Source organism: Strix uralensis, chromosome 19 (assembly GCF_047716275.1).
Source record: "Strix uralensis isolate ZFMK-TIS-50842 chromosome 19, bStrUra1, whole genome shotgun sequence".
Classification (NCBI taxonomy): domain Eukaryota; kingdom Metazoa; phylum Chordata; class Aves; order Strigiformes; family Strigidae; genus Strix; species Strix uralensis.
In genome coordinates, this window is record NC_133990.1 from 5,913,932 (window position 1) to 5,937,110 (window position 23,179).

The 23,179-nt window shown below is 54.4% G+C and overlaps 1 protein-coding gene across 2 annotated transcripts; it reads right to left on the bottom strand.

Moving 5' to 3' along the window:
* Positions 1 to 1,964: 1,964 nt before the first annotated feature.
* Positions 1,965 to 20,698, bottom strand: PMP22 (peripheral myelin protein 22). Of its 2 annotated transcripts, XR_012631568.1 has the most exons (6): positions 20,593 to 20,698; positions 19,511 to 19,611; positions 18,342 to 18,432; positions 7,503 to 7,643; positions 2,827 to 3,590; positions 1,965 to 2,249 (listed from the first exon to the last, which is right to left on the bottom strand). XR_012631568.1 is itself a non-coding variant. In XM_074889313.1 (5 exons), the coding sequence occupies exons 2-5, from the start codon at positions 19,586 to 19,588 to the stop codon at positions 3,424 to 3,426; spliced, it is 477 nt and encodes a 158-aa protein (XP_074745414.1). In that variant the 5' UTR covers positions 19,589 to 19,611; positions 20,593 to 20,698; the 3' UTR covers positions 2,278 to 3,423. The 2 variants fall into 2 exon arrangements, 1 of the variants encoding a protein (XP_074745414.1); XM_074889313.1 differs by lacking the exon at positions 1,965 to 2,249 and having other exon boundaries at positions 2,278 to 3,590.
* Between the last annotated feature and the right edge of the window lie 2,481 nt (positions 20,699 to 23,179).

Below are 23,179 nucleotides of genomic sequence, written 5' to 3' on the forward strand. Positions count from 1 at the left end.
AATGGGTCAACCCGACTCTTCAACCCCTCCAGGGATGGGGACTCCCCCCCTGCCCTGGGCAGCCCATTCCAACGCCCAACAACCCCTTCTGCAAAGAAATCCTTCCTAATATCTAGTCTAAACCTTCCCTGAACCCAAACCAGACAGTTTTGCGGCAGGGGGACATCAACTCTGGTGCACATCGGTGGCAGTTCCCCTTTGGACCCTTTCCAAAGGGGATTCAGACCTTGGCATTGTTTCCACTCCAAAAGCCATCTTGCTCTGATGCTTTCAAAAATGCGTCCCTGAGACGAAGCGACTGTGCAACACTGAGCTGTTGATACGAACTGGTGCCCTCACTTGTTTAAACCCTGAATGGATGAAGAGCACCGCGCTGAGAGGCAAGAATGAAGCAATAAGCTTTTTTGTGCCTTCTGAACACTGATACGAAGTGAAAAAAAACATCTTTAATCTTCCTGTAGGAGGGGAAGAAAACCACTTGTGTTCCTACCTGCTCCTCAGAAGGGAAATCCGTGTCCCCTTTGCCAGGTACCTGGTGCCAAGTCCAGCAGGACCCAGGATGACCATGAGTACCAGTGCTGCAGCTCATGGGAGGTCCTCTTCGTGCAGAGGAGGGCAACAAAGCTGGTGAAGGGCCTGGAGAACAAATCCTATGAGGAGCAATTGAAGGGAGCTGGGACTGTTTAGTGTGAGGAGGAGGAGGCTGAGGGGAGACCTCATCACTCTCTACAGCTCCCTGAAAGGACATTGTAGAGAGGTTGGTGCTGGTCTCTCCTCACAGGTGATTAGTGACAGAACAAGAGGGAACAGCTTTAAACTGCAACAGGGGAGGTTCAGGCTGGGCATTAGGAAAAAAAATTTCCCATAAAGAGTGGTCAGAGAGTGGAATAGGCTGCCCAGGGAGGGGGTGGAGTCACCATCCCTGGGTGTGTTTAAGGGTCGTTTGGATGAGCTGTTGGGGGATGTGGGGTAGGGGAGAACTTTGTAGAGTCAGGCTGAGGGTTGGACTCGATGATCCCAAGGGTCTTTTCCAACCTGAATGATTCTGTGATTCTGTAATGCTGCTCAGCTTAGTTGGGCTTAGTCGGGGCTCAGCACAGTGAGCACACAGGAAAATACTCTGAGCTGGAAAACCACAACGCGGAGCCCCCACGACCAACCAAGGCCCCCCAGGGTGTCACACTGTGCTGCCCAGGCTCTGCGCTGAGAGCGGCTGAGGTGCGAAGCAGCTCCTGCTCTTTCCTTTGGGATGTGGCTGGGCTTTGGGCTTCAGGATCCAGCCTGATGTTAATAACTGGCCTCAACACGCGGCGTTGCAAGAGCCATTGTGTTTCTGCCAGCACCAGTTGCTACATCAGCTCGTATATTTAATAGCCAAATGAATGAGCGAACGGAAGTGCGAACGCTTCCGTGCCAGCCATTAAGGCTGCACACACTGCACACAATGTGCTAATCCCCCCGGCCGTAATTGCACCCCAAGGCCCTGGGTGTTTTGGCGCACAGGACTGAAAGGCTTCTGCTGTTTGTGCCGGGTGGCAGAGCCAGCCGGATCCCCCCGGGGCAGCTGATGCTGACCTGAACCGTCCCTGCTCAGGAGCCTGGGAGGGGGTAAGTGTGGTCCTGCCAGCTGCTGCCCGGCTGCTGTCCTTGGGGAGCTGGTGGCCACATCACAGGAGCATCTTAGGACAGAGGCATAAAGATGAGCACACACCAGCACCAGGGCACAGGGCTGTGAGCTCCGTTCCTGGCTCTGACACTAATTCTGGTGCAGGGTCACCTCTCCAGCACAGGTACGTCTGCCACGCAGACAGCCCAGCGAGCACAGAGCCTCTCTCAGTGGCACGAATTAGCCCACAAATCTGCTCCATGGCACCACGGAGACCTTCCATGGGACGGCCGTGCAAGCAGACTGATGGAGCACAGCCCAGCTCTAACCCCCAAAAACGCCAAAAAGCAGAAGCAACTGAGTTATTCTGACTTTTATTTCATTGCTTCTTAGTCCACACAGTTGGTATAAAATCAGAAAAGCAAAGCAAAAAAAAAAAAAAAAAGAACAAAAAAAAAAACCCCAAAATGAAACAAAAACAACAGCAACACGGTGTCTGGAGTCCTCAGGAGGCAGCCTGGGGTCTGCGCAGGTGCCCGTTCAATTCATGGCCAGACACATCGCTGACGCACAGACAGAGGACAGACATCTCGCTCCGGCAGCAAAGACCGACAGGGCTCCACCCAGAGCTGTTTCTGTTCCTCTTGACCACAGGAGGGAAAAAAGGAACCTCAGTTATAAATGCTTTATTAAAAATAATGGTAAGAGCAAGTCTAAGTACAAAAGCAGTTATAGCTCATTTATATTACACAGAATTATTTCTCATTTCTAGCTTTGTTGTTTACCTCAAGATCGTTAACTGAATTTCCAGTGAATAAGGTTAAATGGCTAGCAATATAAGGAATGGTAAATAGATAGCACCATTTCATATATCTGGTATTTGATTTCATAGATATACTGGGTTTGCTTCTTTCTCATCGGTAGTTTAGCTCCACAGCAAAGGATAAAGCACAATTCACGGTTGGGAGCATCAGTGCCCCGGCAGCTCGACTCGGCACGGCACAGCTCGGCACACACCCCAGCCCCACTGGCACGGGCGCTGGGGCACCCCCAGAGCCCAGGCGGGCGAAGGAGGACGCCCATGCTGGACTGCAATTCAACCTAAGTGATTTAAAAGCCCAAATTCCCAGCGGGTGTGGTGGCAAGGCAATGGGACTTAGGCACATAAGTCATTTAGGCACTTGGGGCAATCGAAGCCTTTGCTCCAAAATCCTTCAAACCTTTCGGAAGCGTCTCCCGTCAGATCTGGACGTGCACTTCAGTAACCAGGATCACAGCATGTGGCAGGAATGGGGACCAACCCTCCAGCTGGCGTAAACAGGTGTAACTCCGATTTACGCCAGCCTAAAACCAGTCAGAGCTGGGGATTTCTGATGGTTCCATACGGGCTGGGATGGGGAAGGAGAGTTCAGGTCAAAGAGGATTTTGCATGAGAGAAAAACCACTGCGCTCTTGTTACACTGTTAGGAGTAATAGTTCCTTAGGCACTTGCTTTAGGCTTTAAAACATAGCGTATGGTCAACAAAAGCAAACAATACTATGTACATATATGTAAAAAGTGTTATAAATAGGTTTTTTTAAACCATAGATACTATATACATCTTCAATTAACAAGTAACCCTTTGAGTGTTTCCTTTTGGGGTCGGTTGGGTTTGGTTTTGGTTTTGGTGGGAGGGTTGATTCCTTTTTTTTTTCTCTTTTTTCTCTTTTTCTTTTGGTTAATTTTCTTTTCCGTTTTCTCGTCTATTTTCCCCCGCCTCCGTCTCCTCCGTGGACGTCATAAGTGCCCTTGTCACACCACGTCACCTCCCGCGGCATCACTCGCGCTTCCGTAGGATGACGTAGACGATGCCGCTGGCGAGGGCCAGGGGGAAGGCCATCCACGCCAGGATATAGGCGAAGCCATAGGAGGTGTTTTCCGAGGCTTGGTGCCAGTCCGTGTGCCTCACTGTGAAGATGGCCGCGCCGCTCATCACACAGAGCCCTGCCGGGGAGGAGCACATAGGAAGGGGTTAGCGATGCCACGCATGGAGTAGTTCCCTGCTGGAAACCCAGAGCCAGAAAGGATAATGTCCAACGCCAGCATGGGAAGCTGGTTTTATTATTGCCCCCTTGTGTCCTGTCTCCTGGAAAACTATGGTACGATTTGGGGGGTGTGATGCTGTGGGCTCTGCCCTGGCTGCAGGTGAGTGGAGATACCTCTGCCAGGCTCAGCAAGCAAAGCAGGATCCCCTGGAGCAGGCAAAGCCACAGCATCTCCTGGGCTAACCCATGTCTTGGGCAAGAAGCAACCCCCAGCTCCAGGCTGCTGCTTCCTGACCAGCCCCACTCCCTTGGGTAGTTTCGTTAAAACCCAGACTGTAGCCTGAAACATCCTGCCAGAGCTGCTGCAAGGTGTCAAACACAAACCTCATTTCTTTTAAAGCATGAAAGTTTATTTATCACCTGCCCAGGCAAGCACAGCTGGGGGCCAAGGCTGCTCTGGCCAGGTAGGTTTGTGCCCTGTGATCCCCCGTCCTCCTCCAGGGCTGCGTGAGGAGCTCAACTGCAAGCCCCGCTGTGCCTGCGGCTCGTCCCTCTTCCCCAGCTCCTGGCGTCCACCCTCACCGGCCACGGGTCAGTGCTGGTCCCCGAGGGCTGTCTGGCCAGGCCCAGCTCCGGTAGGCAGCGTTTAAGCTTTGTTGCAAAAACAACCCATCTGCGTTGGGGACTGCCCAGAGCTAACACAAAGCCACCTCTATTTCTGCCCAAAAACAAGCTCTTTCAGTCAATCCCAGCACTTCTATTATACAGTTGCGGGGCTGTTGTCAGAGCCGAGTTCCAAATCCCCTGCATGGACCTCGGGACCACCTACATTTAACCACCGTGATATTTGAGCTGTAATTCCACTTGACACTGCTCCTTTGTTCTGGGAAAGTGCAGAAGTGGGAATACGTTTCATTAACGCGCCACTGGTGCAATTTCCATTCTGTAAGCACGAGAGCCAACTCCCACTGCCCCAGCCCATGCAGAGAGAGCACAACAATTGTCTGCCGATGCTGGTGGGACAGGGAACAGGCGTGCAGCCACGCCGGTCACCTACAGACAGCAGAAAATACAGCAGCAATTGTCTGCATGAGGAATTTGGCAAAATGGAGGCAATGGTTTCTGCGGCATCTACACTGAATTTGGCCCAGACAACATGCTTGGGGAGTGAAGGGCAGCTGCATTCAGCTGCTTGCACTGATGCAAGCAATGATGCATTACCACTTTAGAGCCTCATTTTAAGAATGCACTCTAGCCTTGCTTTGAAAGGCCAGGAGGGCAAACGCTACCTAAAATCTGTTCCTGCAGGTTTGTGCTTGCTGTCCCAGCTCTCCAGACAAACCAGGCTGGGTGCTGGTGCATGCTCAAGGTCAGCCCACCAATGCAGGTTCTGGCAAAAAGCTGTGGGATATGTGGAAGGCACAGCCCTCGAGGATGAGCCTACCAGCTGGAGTCTACCTTGAGGCTGGAGAGTGATGGAAAAGTTGGGTCAAACCCTGAGAGGCCCAAACCAATGTCTCTCCCATGCTGGGCTTATACAGCTATGAGAAGTTACCCATGGATGTGATGGACCCACCAAGGATGGAGGGGAGCTGTTGAGGGCCTTTTGATGCCTTTGTGACAACTGAAATCCCATCAGAGCCAATTCAGCTAGACTTTGGGGCAGGTTTCCAAGCAGTGTGGAGAAGGTGCTGGGGATTCATCCTGTTCTGCCACTGCACCACAGACCCAACTGACCTCATCCATTACTTCTTGCCCTTTCCTCCACCCCCCAGTTCCCCTGAGCCACAGCCAAAGGCGTAGTGGAGACCAGCCCCTGCCCTCCTCCCTGGCTCTCAGGGCACCTCTGCCCAGCTCTGCCACCCAACAGCACCCAGCAGCCCTGCCCCTGGCACCCGCTGGTTCAGGTCCAGCATTGCTGTTGGTCAGGCTCCAAAACTGGAGACCCTCAGCTTTGCTAAGCTGCATCACCCCGGGAGGAGGTGCAGGATGATGGAGGGCTTCAGGAAGAGCTTTCCCATCCCCTCCCAGAAGGAGGGAGGTCCTCTCCAGCTCTGCTGGAGCTGAGAACAAAGCACTCAAGTGGGTCAGACCCAGTCCCTAGCAGATCTTCAGCAGGGCTTTGTAGTTCCAGGGCTTTGAAAAGCATGGATGAACACCTGCAAAGCTTGAAGGCCACAGGAATTTCCTCTGTTGGCTTTAGACAGTGGTGACCTTCCACAGCAAGCTGCAAGGAGACCATATCAGGTTCAGCTTCTTTGACCACAGCCATCTATACCTCCAGGTGGGATCTCCTGGCAGTGCTGGCACAGCCATGTCCCATTTCCTACCAACAACCCTGAAATTTAGGGTCACAAAGACCACAGTTGCCCTGAGCTCCCTCCTCCAGCCCTACCTGGGTAGAACAACAAGGATGACCATCACTGCCCACCTCTGCATGGTCCATCTGGACTCAGACCTCTGCTTACGGGTCCCCCACACCATAGGGAAGCTTCAGGGGGATCAGGTCACACTTTTCTCGTCCTTCCTACTGGCTGGGGATGGGTTTGACCCGTGCCTCAGGCCCAACAAGGAAAGAGACAGTAGGTCTATGGCCTGACCCTGCATCTGCTTAGGACACCCAGCACAGCATGGACAGGAGAGTTGCAATCCCATTTTCTCTTTCTCTGAGAATGAGGATTCACCAGCAATCACTCAAGAGAGAGAAGCCTTCTGCTCCCAGATCTATTAGACAAGCTCTCAGGCAGATAATTGCATTATTAATGTCCATTTCCCCTCCTTGTCTCCATAGCTGTAATGGGTTTCTACACATCTATCTTTCCAGAGACAGTGAACTGATCTGAACTCATCACCTGCATTATGGCCAAGCAGATACACTTATAGATTTCATACCACACTTGCTAATAAACTTGCTCTAAACTTTTCCAGGGTTTGTGAAGGCCAGTTGCTTAGACGATGCTCAGAAACTGTCTAAATTCAGTGAATGAGTTTTTCCACTGATTTAGTGGCAGGACCTATGGTGGCTTTTAGTTTCACATCTAAAGCTCCAGCAAATGATTAGTCTCCTTCCCAGACAGTCTGTCATAATTTAGCCAGAACCTCATTGCACAATTTAATTTTTCTAGTCTGAATGCTTGTAAATCCTCTCCCCTTGGTTTCATACGTGGAAATGTAAACGGAGCCAGTAGCTTTGCAGCATCTATATTTGGAGAACTGCAACGTAGGACATGAACCGTGGCTCATTTCCAGTGCTGAGTTCTTTAAGAGTTAAAAATAGTAGCTGACAGTTCAAAGTCAGCTGGCTCACCCTGCACGCTCCAGCGGCTCTTTGCTGATGTGGAAAGCACCAGGCCCCCTTATGGCAAGTTTATAAATAATCATCGGATCCTCTTTTGCCAAAAGAGGAGCGTCACTACTTCCCCCACCCGCCAGCAGTTGCGGAAGCCTCGCCCAGCCCAGAGAAGGTGGGTCCCAGGGCCAGCATGGCCTCCCAGGACCCTCAGTGCCGCACCCCAAGCTGAGCCGCAGGAGGAGGAGGCAGAGCCCTCAGTCCTGCCTCACCGCCCCGGACCACCGACACAGCTCTGCCACCCTGCCCCTCCGCACCAACCCTCCTGCACCTTCCATGACACAAGGGCAGATGAGCTTGGATGCGTAACGCCCTGACAGACAGATCCCACCCCCAGGTGTGCGACACCTCAACAGACCCAAATTATTCATCCCCTCTTCCCTTCACTGAGCCACACAGGAGCCAGCCCCGTGGCCCTCCTGCTTCTGTACCCAAGAGTGTGCTCGTTTCCACCATTCCCCTTTCCTCTTCTCGAAAGCCCTTTCCCCACCAGTGACAGCCCATCGATCAGCCCCCACTTACCGGCAAGGATTTGGAAGATTCCAGTAATGTAAAACCGCCCGCCCTTGGTGAGCGTGAACAGCTGGCAGAAGAACAGAAACAGGGACAAGACGCTGAAGATGATGGAGAGGATCATCATCGCTTGGACAGACTGCAGCCATTCTGGGGAAAGAAAGACAGACGGAAAGTTCAGAGTGGGCACCACAGATAGTGAGCCCCCACCACAGCCCGTGGCCTCGGCGTCATCCCCTGTGCCACCATCCCTCCCCTGGTTAACGTTGAGTTTCTTAACAGCTGGGGGATGTGGCCACATCCAGCACTGCACCAGCTCCTGAGGTCCTCAGCACGGCCACGATGCTGCCCTGGATTTAAGATGACGCGTGCATGGACCAGCGTGCTGGGGTGAAATGAATTGCAGGGCCACACACTTCCTCAGGGAGCATTTAGAATAAAATAGGAGCAGAGATATTAGCCCCAAGCTGAAGCCTTCAGAAATCAAGACAAAGCCTCTCCCCCAGCTTCATGTCAGGCCCTGAAAGTTCAGCTAGAAACACAAAAGCCACGTGCAACAAGCCCTGCGACACCAAGGTGGCCAAGCTCAGAGGTAAAATAAACACACAGCGAGTAAAAACACCCTCTGCCCTTGTGCAGTCAAACCTTTTGGAAAGAGCCTTCCCCAGCAGCCAAATGCAGCTGCCTCCCAGAGCAGACCAGTTAAACCAGCCCCTGCATGAGTCACTGCCCAGCTATTTCCAGGCTTCGTGGGTGTGTAACTCCCCGTGTAAAAAAAATATAAATAAACAAGCAAAATGCTGCTCCATCCCATGAGCTGCTGCAGCTTGACAGAAAGAGGCAGTGCCTCACAGCGCCGGGCCGGGGCCGTGCTCACAAATACCTCTGTCTTTCCCTTTCCTTATAAAGTTTGAGAACAAAATGAGCATTCGAAGCCTTCCTTGAGAGGTCTTTAAGGATGTAACACTGATAATTCACCACCAAAGCTAGGCACGGTACAGGTAAAGTGAGGCACAAACTGCCCAGTGAAAGGCAGAAAAACCATTGGGGTGGATCCTCAGACAGGGGAGAATTAGGCAGCACTGAAGTCTAATCCCAGTCCCATGCTCCTGCCACAGTTTTACTCCCACCAGCTTCGCTGCAAGAAACAGCTTTCTGCAGCAAATAGCTGAAATGTAGCAAAACTTCCAAATAAAGCTACTTTTCAGCTCAGCAACCTTCAATACTTGGTGCAGCAAATGAGGCCGTTTGGGACTGCCCAGAGCAGTGTCAGGTCCCAGAGAAGCAATCACGCTTCCCCACTGAGTCCTCACAAGCAGCACTCCTGGAGGTGAGAGTGGAATTTGAGCAGGTACAGCCTTCACCTGGGACAGCAAGGATGAGCCACACCTGTGCCCTTCCAGCAGATCCATGCCTGCAGGGAAAATCCTGTGCAATTTAGAAACGTCTGGCATGTTCCACTTCAGACCATCAATTCTTGGCTTTGCATCTTGCCTCCGGACGTTCATGCACTGGAGCAAATTCAGGCCCCGCTCACCAAAGCAGACTGAAACCACCCAGAGCACCCTCTGCTCTTTGCAGACAGCTTTTTCCTTCCCCTCCATCTCACGATTCCCATTAACGGGCTCTGCTACAGAGCTGCTGCGCTTCACTCGTTTCAGTGCCGCCAGGTTTTACATCCACGTGCGCCAGCAGCTGCCGTGCCTTAGGAAGGAGCAGCTATCACTGCTGTCGCTTCCAGGAAATCCCAGTGTGGTTTTCACACTGATGTGCACACAAAATGTCCCATATATTCCATCTATCTCAGCTAGCCAGGCATGGAAATGGCCCTGCCTCGACCACACCTCACCCTTCAGCTCCAGCCACGCTCACTGGTGGGCAACAGGGGGATGAGGCAGCTCAAGCACTGCTAGAAATCAAGCCATAAATCATTGCTCAGATGGGATTGGAGAAGTATGGTCAGAGGATGTCAGCTGCTGCACTGCAACCTCCTTCCACGCTTCAGCACAGAAAGGGCTCCCATCCCAGGTCTGGGAAGTTGAGCTTCCATCTCACCCCTTCCCAAGCCCTAAAGCCGCGTCCAGCTCCGTGCACCGGCTGAGCCAAAGCCTGTCCGGCCCCAAGCCCTGCAGTTTGGTCCAGGACCCAGGAAGCCAAGTCTTTTGTCATTTCAAAGGCCATAGGATCCGGCCCGGAGAGGAGCCCTTTCTGCTCGGAGGTGGATGCTCCAACTGCCGGTTATTTTAAGAGAAGGCTGTCTAGACGGAAAGCTGAGCTGAGCTGCCCTTTTAATTGCATCCGCCTCCCCATGCCTCTTTTTCGGTTCTGAATGCAAATGATTTATATGGGCCTTGCAAAATCCCATTGTAATAAAGAGCCGTGTCAGAGGAATATAAAGGCAGGCACTGAGAGAGAGGGGAAAGCCCACCGTGACCGGAGGGGTTTCGGCAGCCAGCCGCGCTGCTCTGCTGCAGCCAGAGAGCAGCAGTGGCACGAGCTTGTGAGCAAGGAAATCAAGAGATGAACCCACAGAGCACAGCTCTGGGCCTGCTCACATCCAGCCCTTTGCTTTTATCGGCCTCCTTTGTAAAAACAAGGGGCAGGATCCCCAGCTCACAACTCAGAGACCCACAAGCACAAGCTGCTATGCTCCCTTAAATCCAAGCCCAGCTGCCCACAGATTTCAGCTGTATTAGGATAGCTAATTGCCTTTCATTCCTTTGAAAACACCACTATAAGTGCAGATAGGATAGCTACCTCCTCAACCCCATATTCTTGTAACACCTTTGCTATTAGTGCTGTGTCCTACCTATAGGCTTTTAAAAATAAAGCAAGTTTCCCACAGGGAGGTCTGGATCCTGTGAGTACCATGGGGCTGTCAGCACTGTTTACTCCTGGACTGTTATTTGTGGTTTCCCTTGGGCAGCGAGTTGGTTATTCCATTTTTCTCCTGCATCTCTTCAGCTCTGTGTTTATATCTTTGTTCTTCAGGAGGAGGAAGAAAAGGAAACAGAGTGGAAATGACAGATAACACCCTGCATGCCACTTCCGGAGAAGACCCACTGGGAGCATTTTTAGAGCCCTTGCAGGCAGTCAGAAACAAAGTAATAAGTTTTTACAAAACAAATGTGAAAATTTCCCTAAGCTCTGCAAGCCCTGATGTGCTCACTCCACCACTTACAACCGCAGGGAAAAGACCTCCCCCCTGCAATGCTGAAGACCACATTTCACTGCCCTAAAGTCTAACGTGAAAGAAAGAAACCCAGAGCACAAATTGAAACTTAGAACAGATACTGACACCTAGGGCAGAAATTGCAGCTGAACCCCCCAGAAAGACAGTAGCTAACCTAACCCCTTCCAGCAAAGCCCCAGCCCTGCTTGTAGGGAGGTTTTATACCCGGACAAGGGGTGCAGCTGAGCAGGATTGACAGGGCAGGCAGAAACTTGCCCTTGGCCAGGAGCAGAGGGCTTTAGGGGACAGGCATTGGCTCCCCAGGGTTTAATTCACTGCTCTGTCGTAGTCACCCTATCCTCTTTTGACCCAGCCAAGGAGAAAGAACAAAGCGCAAACTGAAAAGAAACTTATTTGAGCAATGAGCTTATACACTTGCTGTAAGACATCACTAAATTGGTGTTATGCATTAAAAACCCCCGTGTGCTGTGACCTGCAGCTGATGGTAACATTTTGCACGTATAGTTTTCCCTTTGCAAACTGCACATGCACTCTACCTTGAAAAGCAACCACTTCTGGGGAAGAAAACATGCACTAAGGAGGTGACTGTAGCATATAACATACACAAAACTGGAGGGAGGGGAAATTCATGAGCACATCCGCATGGTAAAACCTGCTCCTTCAGTGCTGCAAACTAAACATCAGCAGGGTCAGGAACAGCATATGCATCTACTGGCACAAAGGCACCAGCCCAGGTCTGCCAGGTAAAGACGTGTTTTCCGAGCAGAGCTTTTCACAAGCAGGCTCTTGGGCTTCATGCTCTGGTCAAGAACCTGAACCTAACTTGCATCCTTGCCTACGAAGCAGACAGGTCACGTCATAAGCGCCGGGGCTTGCAATGGTTTTAAACCTTGATATTGAAACACCCCTTAGGAGGGCTGAAAAAGGGTGAACTGAAGATGCAGAAATACTATCTCAATTGCATCATTCTTCGGGGGCTGAACTTCAGACAGCTGCCCCTTGGCAACTTGCTGTAGCAACTAGAAAGGCAAAAAAAGCTCAGCTACCTGCAGTGCTATCCCTGAGCAGCACAGACCCCACCACCACCACCCACAGCCCCATCGCTCGAAGTGAACATCTCTCCCGTTGAGGAGAGCAGCATCACAGTTCATCAGCCACATCCAGCAGAGCCACTAAGCTCTCCTAGGGAAAAAAGAGCTCAGTGACATTGCAACTTTCTTCTGCTTCGGTCCCAGACCTCCCACCAGCACGAGGTCAAACCTTCCCCAGCTGGGCTGCTGGATGCTCAAGCTGGGAAAAGCAGGTTTTTCACTCAACAGTTGCTCCTTTGCTATCTTTCTACGTCCACTCCCTGGTGCTGAATTGAGGTATTCCTGGAAATCCCAACAGAAAAGTGGGATTTTAAAGCGCTCCCAAGGTATTTGTAAGGGCCAGAGAATGAGCAGGTGGGAAACACGGGGGCTGTGGGGAGGCAGTGAATGAACACGGTGCTGCAATTCTTGTCCAAGACTTCCTGGTCCTCTTCTGTAGCTCGCTTCAGAAGCGGATTAAACCCTCAAAGCCCTCTTTTCTCCTCTTGTCCTCTTTTCCTCTCAGCTATCCTCCCTTTTGCCTTGTCCTTGAAGCTCCATCCAAGGAATCCTTGAGGCCAGGAGGTCCATAGTTCTCCAGAGCTGCCACATGCAGATGTCACATCAGACCGTCAAAACTCATGTCCCGCAGAGGCAACTGCTGGTGCTGCCAAGGCAGCAGAAGGCTGCTGGCACCATGGAGAACATCTTCCAACAGCTCCACAGTGCCTAAGCCAGCTCCTCTCCAAGGCCCTCGGCGTGGTGGCTCTGACCTCCTTTTGGCTTGTGTGCGCGAGAGCAAGCTGAGGCAGTAGATACATCATTTCAGGCTCAGATCCTCTGTAAGGCTTAGGTATTGATTGCCACTGATTTCAAGTCCAGGCACCAGGAGCAGGGTTGGGGAGCAGTGGTGCCCTGACCCGCAGTTGCAGGGCTGCACTCAGCCTGTGGCCACCCAGACACCCAACATCAAGGCCAAACAAATGTTGGATTAAGAGTCATCCAGCACTGCACTCGACGGTGAACTCCCCCACCCATTCTTCTGGTTCTGCAGTCATAGTTTGCCCACAGGTTTGCCTTCTTCCTTCCTTTTTGCTCTTCTCCTATGGGCCAAAGCCCCCACCCAGCACAGAAGGTTGACTGACCCCCCCCTTATGCAGAAAGAGGGGACCCAAAGAGCTCTGGAGCAGCCAAGAGCAGGGAAAACAAGCACTGCTTTCCACCTCTTCTTATCAGATGCTCTTTGTAAGAAGAACAAGCAAAACCAAAAACCTGGTTTTAAGCAGAGGAAATCCCTTTCGTATCAGAGACAACAACGTTATGGCAGAAACTGATCTGAAATACAAAATATTCTCCTGGAATGCCCCACAGTTTATTTTAGACAACTAAGGGGCAAGCTACAGTCACTCACAAGCTGGCAGAGAGGGGTTCAACCCTGCCCAAATGAAGCCAACGTTATCTATCATTAATGACGAAGCAGGTGCCTCAGACCCACACACTGCTGAGGTTAAAAGCTGGCTCTTTGCTGCTCTGTTGCCAACTGCAGAGACCCTGAAGGACCAGAAATGGCCCCAAATCAGGATATCTGTACACATGGTCTGTATGCTGAATGGGGCCAGCTGATGGCTAGCTGTAGTACAAAATACTGCAAGTACAAAGGCGATGCGCTGTCACACAAACAAGCCATACATTATTTACTGCATGGCTTCATTATATCAGATTCAGCATCCTTAAGTGCAGGTAATTTCTTGCTAGTTTGAAGCTGCCCAGCAGAATAAAGCAAAAGGCTGCAACAGCGCTGTGCCCGCAGACTCAGCAAGATGCAGAGCGTAAGGGCAGAAGGTAACCTTAGCATTCAGTAAAAATCCTTGAACTTCTAATTTGCAGGGGTGACTGGACTACCGCCTCCATCTCACTCTCCTGCACTAGGAAGTGTCCCTTCACCAGTGACAAATTCTCCAACTCTTGATCCAGTTTTTGCAGTCTCAGTTCTTCCAGTGGACTGCATGGGAATTTGCCCCCATCTCTTTGTGTTCAGATATTTTATACTAAATATCAATAATGGAATTGGATATTGAGAAATAACCTTTCTCAGTGCAAGGGTTCAATGCAGCCTCACAACATTATTTTCAGCCACAAAAAGGATTACAGCAAGTGAAATGGCACCTCCATCTCTCCATCACTTTTCTATGTCACGCGAGTCCGGCATTGCTGGAAGAAAGAGTTTGAAAAAATAAGGGCAGCAAAGCCCCTCTGGGGGTTCTGACAGAGCAAAAGCAACAGGTTCAGATGCTTCAGTTATGCATTTTAAAGTGGAGAAGGAGCAGTGCAACTCCTCCTGGGAACACCTGATGGGTCAGGGCACAGATGCCCCTGCCTCGTGCCAGGGATGAAGATTTTTCCTGCCTCCTTCAGTGCAAAGAAAATGCATTTCAAGCACCATCAGTGCTGCCTCGGGCCCTGTCTGCCAGAGCAAAGGGGGTCTGGAAGAGTGGAGGTCAGTGCAGGGCAATCCCCTGGTGCGTGGCAGTGCCTGCCCCATCAATGGGAGATCCATCCCTGCCCGCCCAGGCTGTCCAGGGCAGATGTCTGCGCTGGGCAACCCACCTGGGCTTTGCTTGTGGCCATCACATCAGCAAATCATCAGCATCATACAGCTCACAGCACTTGGTAACCATGAGGACTGGCAGCCTGTGCATTTCTCAAGGTTTGGGGTTTTCTTTTCCCGTTAAAAAAGTCAAAAAACACCAGCCTGACTGTGAACAAGCCAGTCATGTAAAAGTCACAAAGCAGCAACAGGAGAAATGGTAAGAAGACAACAGGAAAAATGTCTTCTGAAGTTACAGAAGGATGTTGGGATCTCCACGGAGGTCCCTGCTGCTTCCCTGCATTTGGCATTCCCACCAAAATAGAGGAAGAGCAGTAGAAAGTAGCAGAAAAAAAAAACCTTCTTGCTTGCATGAAAAATTCAGTTGTGGAGAGAAAAGGCCATTTTTTGAGGAAAAAAATATCGCTGTCTGGAAATTTGGGGTGGAATCTACTGAAGAACACTTGAGCGGCTCAGGTCCGGCGGCGTGCCCCGCGTCTGCAGCGGGATCGCACAGCTGGGGGCTGGCGTGCAGCCGTGCCGACGCACAATTCTGGGATTCAGAGCTGAATTCTTGAGATAAGTCTTTTCCAGGAATGTCTGACAACGCAAACGAAGCAAAGATTGCAACATTTTTTCCATAGTTCTCGGCCTCTTGAAAAAAAAAAGTCATTATCTAACAAGCAAACGGAGAAACCGAAGCAACAAGCAGGCAGTTGTAAAAGGCGAAGCAGTGGGCATCTGCCCCCGACCCGGCGCTTCCTCCCTCCCTGCGCTTGCTCCCATCAGGACAGCCCAGCCCTCACATGTCCAGGGGGTTCAAGCTGTGCCAAGAGGAATTCGGGAGGTGGGAGCTCAGCTCCCCTGAGGCCAGCTCCAGCCTGTGCCCAAGGTCTGTTAATGTCCCGGGGAGCCGCGGTCCAACAGTCCTCCTGGGGTCAACCCTTGGGTTGTTTTGCTGCTTATTCCATCCCCATGGGATGATCTGTAAGGTTAGGAGCACAGTCCCAAACCTGCCCCAGTGTTAGACGCAAGCAAATCTTGCTGGCATCTGGCTTTAGGAAGTTCAGCTTCTCGCTGGGCATCCACGTAACGGTCACCTAAACAAAAGGGTCCCTGTGCGGCAGCACAGCAGGCGAGAGGAGGCTCGTCCATCCTCACTGTGCTGAGACCAAGGGCAGCATCTCAGCACAACAAACCCACCGCTCCGGTGCTACGGCAGAACCCCCAAAGCCCCCATCCGTGCTGAAAACACAAGACCCAGCCCTACCTAATTCCACAGATTCTGAGTACTGAGTACCACTCCTTCGCAAAACGAGAGGAAGACAAAACTGCACTACGGCGGCCACTGCGATGGCCAGAAGAAAAACTGCCTCTAAAGACCAAGTTCTGCCAAAATTCCCAAACGAGGATTTCTTGCTCTTAGCCCAGAGCAGACCTTGGCACTCTGCGATTAACCGTTAAGCACCATCCTTGGCACATTCACAGAGAAACAAATTCCTAAGGCTTTCCACAACCCAGCGTAGCATGCACAGCCCGTGTTTTGAAAGATATTTAAATGAGAACAGTTTGTGGGATTTGGTATAGGATATTTCGTATTTTTTGAAAGTAAGCATATTCCTAGCAAAGAGAGTTTAAGAAACATAACAACGACCAGGCAGGGGATGAGCACGAGCCTCGGAGCTGGCCCTGCCACAGCATCCCTTCCCCATGTCCCCGCTATCACTCCGAATAGTGGCCGACTGCAGCTGGGAGCGAGGGGCTCGGAGACAGGCAGCGGGGGGGAGGCACAGGGACCCACGGGAAAGGACACTGCGTGGTATTTTTATTCTGTTTTAACAAACAGATTTTAAAAGCCTCACGTAAGCCTAGGAAATATCTTTTCATTTCGCATTCCGACAGCACCGGTGAGCTCTGGATCCTCCATCCAGGGTCTGACCAGATGAGGAGCAGCACTGCTCCCACACCCTGCCGTGGGGTGGATGGGGCAGAAGCTTTTGCCTAAGCAAAACCCCCTTCTCCTGATGTCAGAGCAGAGCCTTCATATGAGTAAGAGCTTGCAGAGAGCTCTTTAAGACTTGAGCACAATGCACCCCTACTCAAAGAGCAGCCCACTGAGGCACCTTATCAACCAAACTCAGCTGCTTGACCACATTTTTATCACGGCCATCTTGACTAGAGTCCCTTTAATGATAAAAAAATCATCGCTGGCAAGGATCCAGAGGGAAGGGCCTCTCTGAGCAGCTTCTGGGAACGGGGCAATATAGAGATGCAACACCCAGCAGGACACTCACACGTGGAGAAAACCATCCCAACTGCATTTCGGACAAGCCCCTCTCAACACTGACAACTCCCCGACACACAGCATCCTGCAAACACCCAGAAAAAGCGGCGCAGGTTTGAAAAGCATAAGATTTGGAGAGGTTTTCCAGCCCTCAGCTCTGGGACTCTGGGGGGCGGGGGGCAATCGCTGCCTTTTATTTCAAAGCGCCAGGTCAGCAGTTTTGGAGCACGCGTGAATGGCGGTGAAGCAGCCTGCCTACGCTGCAGATAGCCAGCCCCAGCCAACTGCTGATGAAGGACATGGCTCCAGAAGGCTCCTGGGCTGGGACAGGGTCCAGCTGCTTCCCGGCCGGCCTGGACACCACCAGGCGTCAGCAGAGGCCCGCGGCGGTGGCTGCGCTCCCACCCAAACCAGAGCCTGGGCCTGTGCAGGGAAACCCACCGCTGCTTCCAGCCAGAGCAAGAGGGGAGTTTTGCTTCCCGCAGGCTGGGGACTGGGGTGACGTGAACCTCCAAAACCCTCTGACAGCCTCCCATCACCACAAGACCCTCTGACAGCATTTCATGCTACAACCGTTCCTGCCTTGCCAAGCCCACGTGGCATCGGTTTGCTCCTGTGCCAGGACCGTGTTTCCGGCGTAGCGTGACTGTTCCCAGTGACATCGGCATGATTCACGACTGGTTTCACTGGGGGTTACACTGGGAGAATCTGTTTCCAGGGAAAAGCAAAAACCCAAGCTAACTGAAAACAAATGCTGGACACAGCACCACTGGCATTAGCCCTGTCTTCGGGGAAACTGAGGCACAGGCTTGCCTGCGCCCCCGAGCACATATTTACTGTTACTGGTAGCACTAAGTGCCCTGGAAACTCTGTGTCACGGTGTCTTAGCAAGCACTCCTCCCCCGCTGACCTCACCAAACAGGGATGTCACCCAGCATGACATCAGCTTTCACCCGGCGTAGTCCAGAGGTGGCTGCTCAGCCACCCCAGATGTGCAGGTGCCACAGGGGCCGTTTCAGCAGCTGGATGAAGAAGGACCCAAGCACTCAGCACATCCCACACGCGGTGAGGACTGTGCCCAAAACCAGCCTGTCACAGCAGCACAAAGCAGGGCGGCTCTCTACAGAGGGGACAGGGTGTCCTCGGGGCACCACGTGCGTCTTTAAAACCCTCTCACAACCAGAGCAAGAGGGAGCCACGCTGAAAATGGCCTCTCCACTCCCAGCACTGCAACAGCCACCCAGCAAACCCCCTCCAAGGGCTGCCCCATGTCTGTACAGCCAAGTGTAATCGAAATGGGGTAATAACAGGAGACCACCAAAAAGCACGCAAGCCAGTCACCTCTGCTGCGGCGGAGCGTGCTGAACACCCTGCCACGGGGCCACTGGGAGCTGCCCCACAGCTCGGGGGCAGAGCATTGAGCATGGGGTCTGGTACCGATGCTAAACCGCATCACAACCTCAGGGACTGCCAAGGTGGGGGGGAACAATCCCCCTGCTGCTGGGAACACAGCGGGGCCCTGTCCCTCCATCTGGGGACCAAGCAGAGGAGGCAAGGGGAAGGGGTGGGAGGGAACAACTTCAGCGGGGTGCAAGGAAAAGCAAGAGGGAATCACAAATAACCTGCAAAGGCAAATCCCCCCTGATTTCCTAAGTCTGGGGAGGAGAATAAAAGCGAGGGGCAGCAGCAGCCCTGATTGCCGGGGAGCACTCACCGTTCGTGGACGACGTCAGGCAGTGGAAGACGCTACCGGAGGTGCAGTTCTGCCAGAGGTCCGCCGTGTGCCCGCCGTTCACCAGCCATTGCTGCAAAGAGACGCAGCCCCATCAGCAGGGCCCTGGCAGGCAGCCGTGTGCCCCCCCCCGGCTTCGGCACCGAGCAGCCCCGGCACGTACCGGCACGCGCGTGCTTTTCTTTAGAAAGGGCTTTGGAAAGTAAATACTGATATTTGCTTTTAGCTGCTTTCACCTCAACGGCAGAAAAACAGAAGCTCTTTATTCGCCTCAAACATGGACCAAGTCCCACGGGGGACGCACACTTCCCTCCCCTCCGCCATCCTCGCCTGGTGCTTGGCCGGGCTATTTGAATGTTCCACGTGATTTCTAACGACTCGGAAGATTTTTGTAACGTCTTCTACTACTATCACCACCCAAAAAAAAAAAAAAATACGGGAAAGAAGAACCTGGTGAAGCAAGCCTGGAACTCACCAGCTCCACAAAACCGATGCCTTAAAACCAAGTCAAACCTCTTCCTAAGTAGATGACATGCTCACTGGGCTCTACACCAACACTGTGCTGGGAACCCTCTGCGCAGCATCCAGCCCTCAATCTTCCCACTGCTTGCAAAGCTTAAGCCTTGAAAATCACCCGTCTGGGTTAGGAGACAGAGGCTGTCCCTAATTCACAGCCCCAAAGGAGCAGAGCTGGAGAGCAGAGCTGCTGGTGCTGAGGAGCCGGTGCCCAAACCAGCCCCATTTCGCTGGGTTTTGCTCGGACTGGCTGTACTGGTCCCACGGGCTGAAGCCCATTAGCAGGTGGAGCTCCTTTAGGACAGAGGAGTGCAGTGTCACCCCCAGGAGGGCATTTTGGGTGCTCTGAGGCTGCTCCCTGATGCCAGCCAGCCTGGGGATGATGAGGAGATGGGCTTCAGCAGTGCTCTCCTCTGTACTAGCACCGGCTGCGGCACCCGGCCAAGCGACCCACCAGCTACACCTGACAGCACAAACACGGGAAGAGCTTTCTGTGCAAAACGCTCCAAACCCCACTGTTAGTAAAGCTTTCCTGCTAAGAGCTAGGCTGGAAAATAAAACACAAATAAAACCACCACTTTCTGGTCTTGCCATGCCATGGCACCCCCCGGTGCCGGAGGACACCCCGTACTTACGCTAACGATGGTGGAGACGAAGAGGAGCACCAGCACGGTGACGTGGAGCACGATGATTCCCAGCAGCAAAAGCAGCATCTTGGCGGTGGTGGGGGGCAGAACTGGAGGGGGAGAGGGGGAGAGGGATGCTGCTGAGTGTGTGTGAGTGTGTGTGTGTGTGTGCGCGGGGCCCGTTCCGCCGATGGCAGGAGCCCGCCCGGCCCCGGGGAATGTCAGGGCAGCGCCCCCCTCCCGGCCTTCGTCCCGCGGGCCCCCCCGACGGAGGGGGGGTCCGAGCCCTCTGCCCAGACCCACTCCCGGACACCCTCAGGGAGCCTCCGAGCTCTTCCCCCGAGTCTGCACCCCCAAGCCCTCTCACCGAGGGGGCTTCTCCGGCCCCCCTCCCGTGGGGACTCCCCGGGGGGGGCTTCCCCGAGGGGGCTCCCCCTGCCTCTCTCCTCTGAGGGGGGCTCCCATCTCTCTCGTCGAGGGGAGCGTGCTCCTCGGCACCCCCGGGGGAGGGGTCTATCTCGGCGCATCTTATCCAAGGGGCTACCTCGGCCCCTCTCCGCCGGGAGTGGGGGGGGTTCCCCTGCCGGGGACCCATGGGACTACCGGGGACGATTTGCCGGCCCCTTTCCCCAGGGGAGGCTTTCCCCGGCCCATTTTCCCTGGCGACCCCCGGGGAGGGGGCGTCTAACTCGGCCCATCTCACCCGACGGGGCTACCTCGGCCCCTCTCCTCTGGGTGTCCCCCCAACCCATCTCCCCTCAGCACCCTCGGCAGGGGCTCTCTTGGACCCTGTCCCCCCGGGGGGCGGCGGGGGGGGGGGGGGTGTCCCCAGCCCGTCTCCCCTCGGGATTCTCGGAGAGGAGGGAGGGGTTGCCCTGACCCCCTGTCCCTCAAGGACCCCCGCAGGGGGGGGGGGGGTCCCCAGTCCCTCTCCCTTGCGGTCCCCCAGAGGCTCTCTCCGGCCCCTCTCCCCCTCGGGGTGGCTGTTCCCCTCCCCGGGGGAGCGCGCAGCGACGGCGGCCCCCCAGCAGCCGCCCGCCCTCCCCAGCCCGGCTGGCGGAGCGGGCCGGGCCGGGCCGGGCCGTACTCACGTCGCGGCGGGGCCGAGGGGCGCTGGCGGCGGCGCGGAGCGGAGCGGGCGGCGGGAGCGGGCGGCGGCGCTGTCAAGTTTCCCCTTTAACCGGGGCCACCGCCCCGCTTGCGTCTGCGGGACGGGGAGGGCTCTGCGGCGGCGCCCGCCGCTCCTCCTATAAATGCGGCAGCGCCCGGGCCCCGGCCCGCCTCCCCCCGAGCCGCCGGCCCGGAGTCACCCACGGCCGTCCCCATCCCCATCCCCATCCCCATCCCCATCCCCATCCCCATCCCCATCCCCATCCCCATCCCCATCCCCCGCGCACACGCACGGCCCCTCCCGCCGGGCAGCGGGGCGGATTTTGGGGACATCCCCCCCACGGCCTGGGCTGCCCCCCCTCTCTTGCTTCCCCACGAGGGACCCCAGCGAGGATTCCCCGGCGTGGGGAGCCCCCGCGGAGGAGGTTGGGGGTGACGGGGGGGACACACACCCCGCCGGGAGGCGGCTCTGCCCCGTTCCGCTTTCCTCGGTGGGTGGGTGGGTGCGTGTCGGGGAGCGGGTGACACCCACGGCCGCGGAAGGCGGGCGGTGCCCTGGGCAGGATCCGGCCCGTGTCCCGCGGCTGAGCGGATCAGTAACTGCGGGGGGGGGGCTGGCAGGGAGCGCTCCTCTCCCAGGGCGGCACGGGGAGGGGGACACGGCCAGCAGGCAGGTTACACGGGAGGACAGAGCCGCGGCGGAGGCAGTTTGTGGAGCCCCGGACCACCCAACCCGTGGGGCAGGATCTGGGGAAGGAGCGGCTGTGCCGAAGCCGAGGGGGATGTCGCCTCTGACTTACACAGCGCGGCTGCGTCCAGGGAAGTGACACCTTTGCAATTTGCTCCTGCGATGGCAATGGGATTCTGGTGCTTGGGCGGGAGTTTTTTAGCACTTGAAAGCCAAATTCTGTGGAACTGAGCAACTTTTTGCTAAACGGAGAGTGAGGTTTTCCAAAAGCGCTTAGGTGCTCGGAGAAAGAGGTGGTGGTGCTCGGGTACAGCAGCCTTCACTCATTCCTCAACCACAGCTAATCTGTTGAAATAAACCTCACACCCCACCCCCCCAATATTCCCTGCAGGCCTCCTGAGCACTCCTGGGAGTCCTGAGCACTAGCACCAACCTCCCCATCACCTCTGCCCTCTTCACGCACCAGCTCCAAACTAGTCCTGCTTTGTTGCAGAGACAAGGGAATTCAGCATCCAGCCACTGAAACTGTAAATCTTGGGAGAAAAGAGGGAGAGAAGCGTGCTTGGCTCCTTCCTCCTGGCAAGCACAGGCGTGTTCCCTGCAGCACGGGCTCTGGCTCCTCCACACTCGCATAAGTGGTCCCGTCACACACATTAGCCAGCAAGTGGGAGTTGAGAGCACTTTAGGGGGGTGTGGGGGCGAGACGGGCCAGTGGCTGAAACGAGGCCCCCAGCCTCACACCGTGCTCAAGCCCCTGTTTCAGACATGCCCGCACGCCCCGCTGCGATGCTGCTGAGCCAAACTCTGCTCCAGCAGCCCCGGCTCTGCCTCATGCAGGTTTGCCCAGGCTGGTTTCAAAGGATGCAGTTTATCCTCCCCTCCGAAAAACACCACCCCCCCACACCCCATTCCTCTGCTGCTGCCACCCCCCTGCGCCCCGTGACGCTGCTGCTTGCCCTCGCAGGAGCCAGTGCCATCCGTGACTGCAAGCCCCAGAGGACTAAAACATCTGGACCGCCATCAGTACATTCCTCACTAATGAGGCTATTTCGGGCTGTCTTGCCTCTGTGGGTTGAGCGCCTGCGCTGCTTTCAGAGCAGAAGGAGCCACCACGCTTGGGACTGTGCAAACACAGAGTGAGAAGGGTCTCATCCCCAAGGACTGCAATCCAACCTGCCATCAGAGACAGCCTTCTCGTTCGGGTTTGTAGGTGTGAGATCTCGGCTGCTGTGTCTCTGGGTAAATTATATCTGACCTGTTCCCCAAAAGCAGAGTGGGGAGATGCACTGTGGTGAAAGGCAGCCGGGAGGTGTGGGGGTCACATACTGTACCTGAGCTCCTCTGTGAATGTGGGAGGGCAAAAACACCTCAGCTCCAGTTCTGAAAACAGTGCCAAAAGCAGCTTTTTAAACCTGGGAGAAATATCTGAAACTCAAATCAGGGAAAAGAGTAGCCTGCAGGTAATGAAGCCTATTTTGGCTGAGAGTTGCAGACAGTGGAGGAAGCCCAGAGAGAAAAGCACATCGCTCCTGTGCTCCTCTGACACTTCTCTTCTTGGAAATGTGCATCATCCAAACAGAGCAGGGCTTTGGAAAAGCATCTGCTGAGCACGTGCTATCACGGCAACTCTGGTGATGGGGGACTGTGCTGCCCCAGGGAGCACGGTGAGTTCACGTGAAAGCGCTGGAGCCAAAGCTGGAGGTACCAGCTGGCGACTGTCCGGGCTAGAAGCAGAGGAGGTGAGAAAGTGCAGATGTTCACAGCAGAGCCCTTGAGGTTTTGCTGGAGAGATGGCATCACCGCCCGAGCCAGCACAGGCCAGGGAACTGCTCAGTGCTCCCCACCAAGGGGCTCAAAAGCTGCCCAGCTGCCCCAGCTCA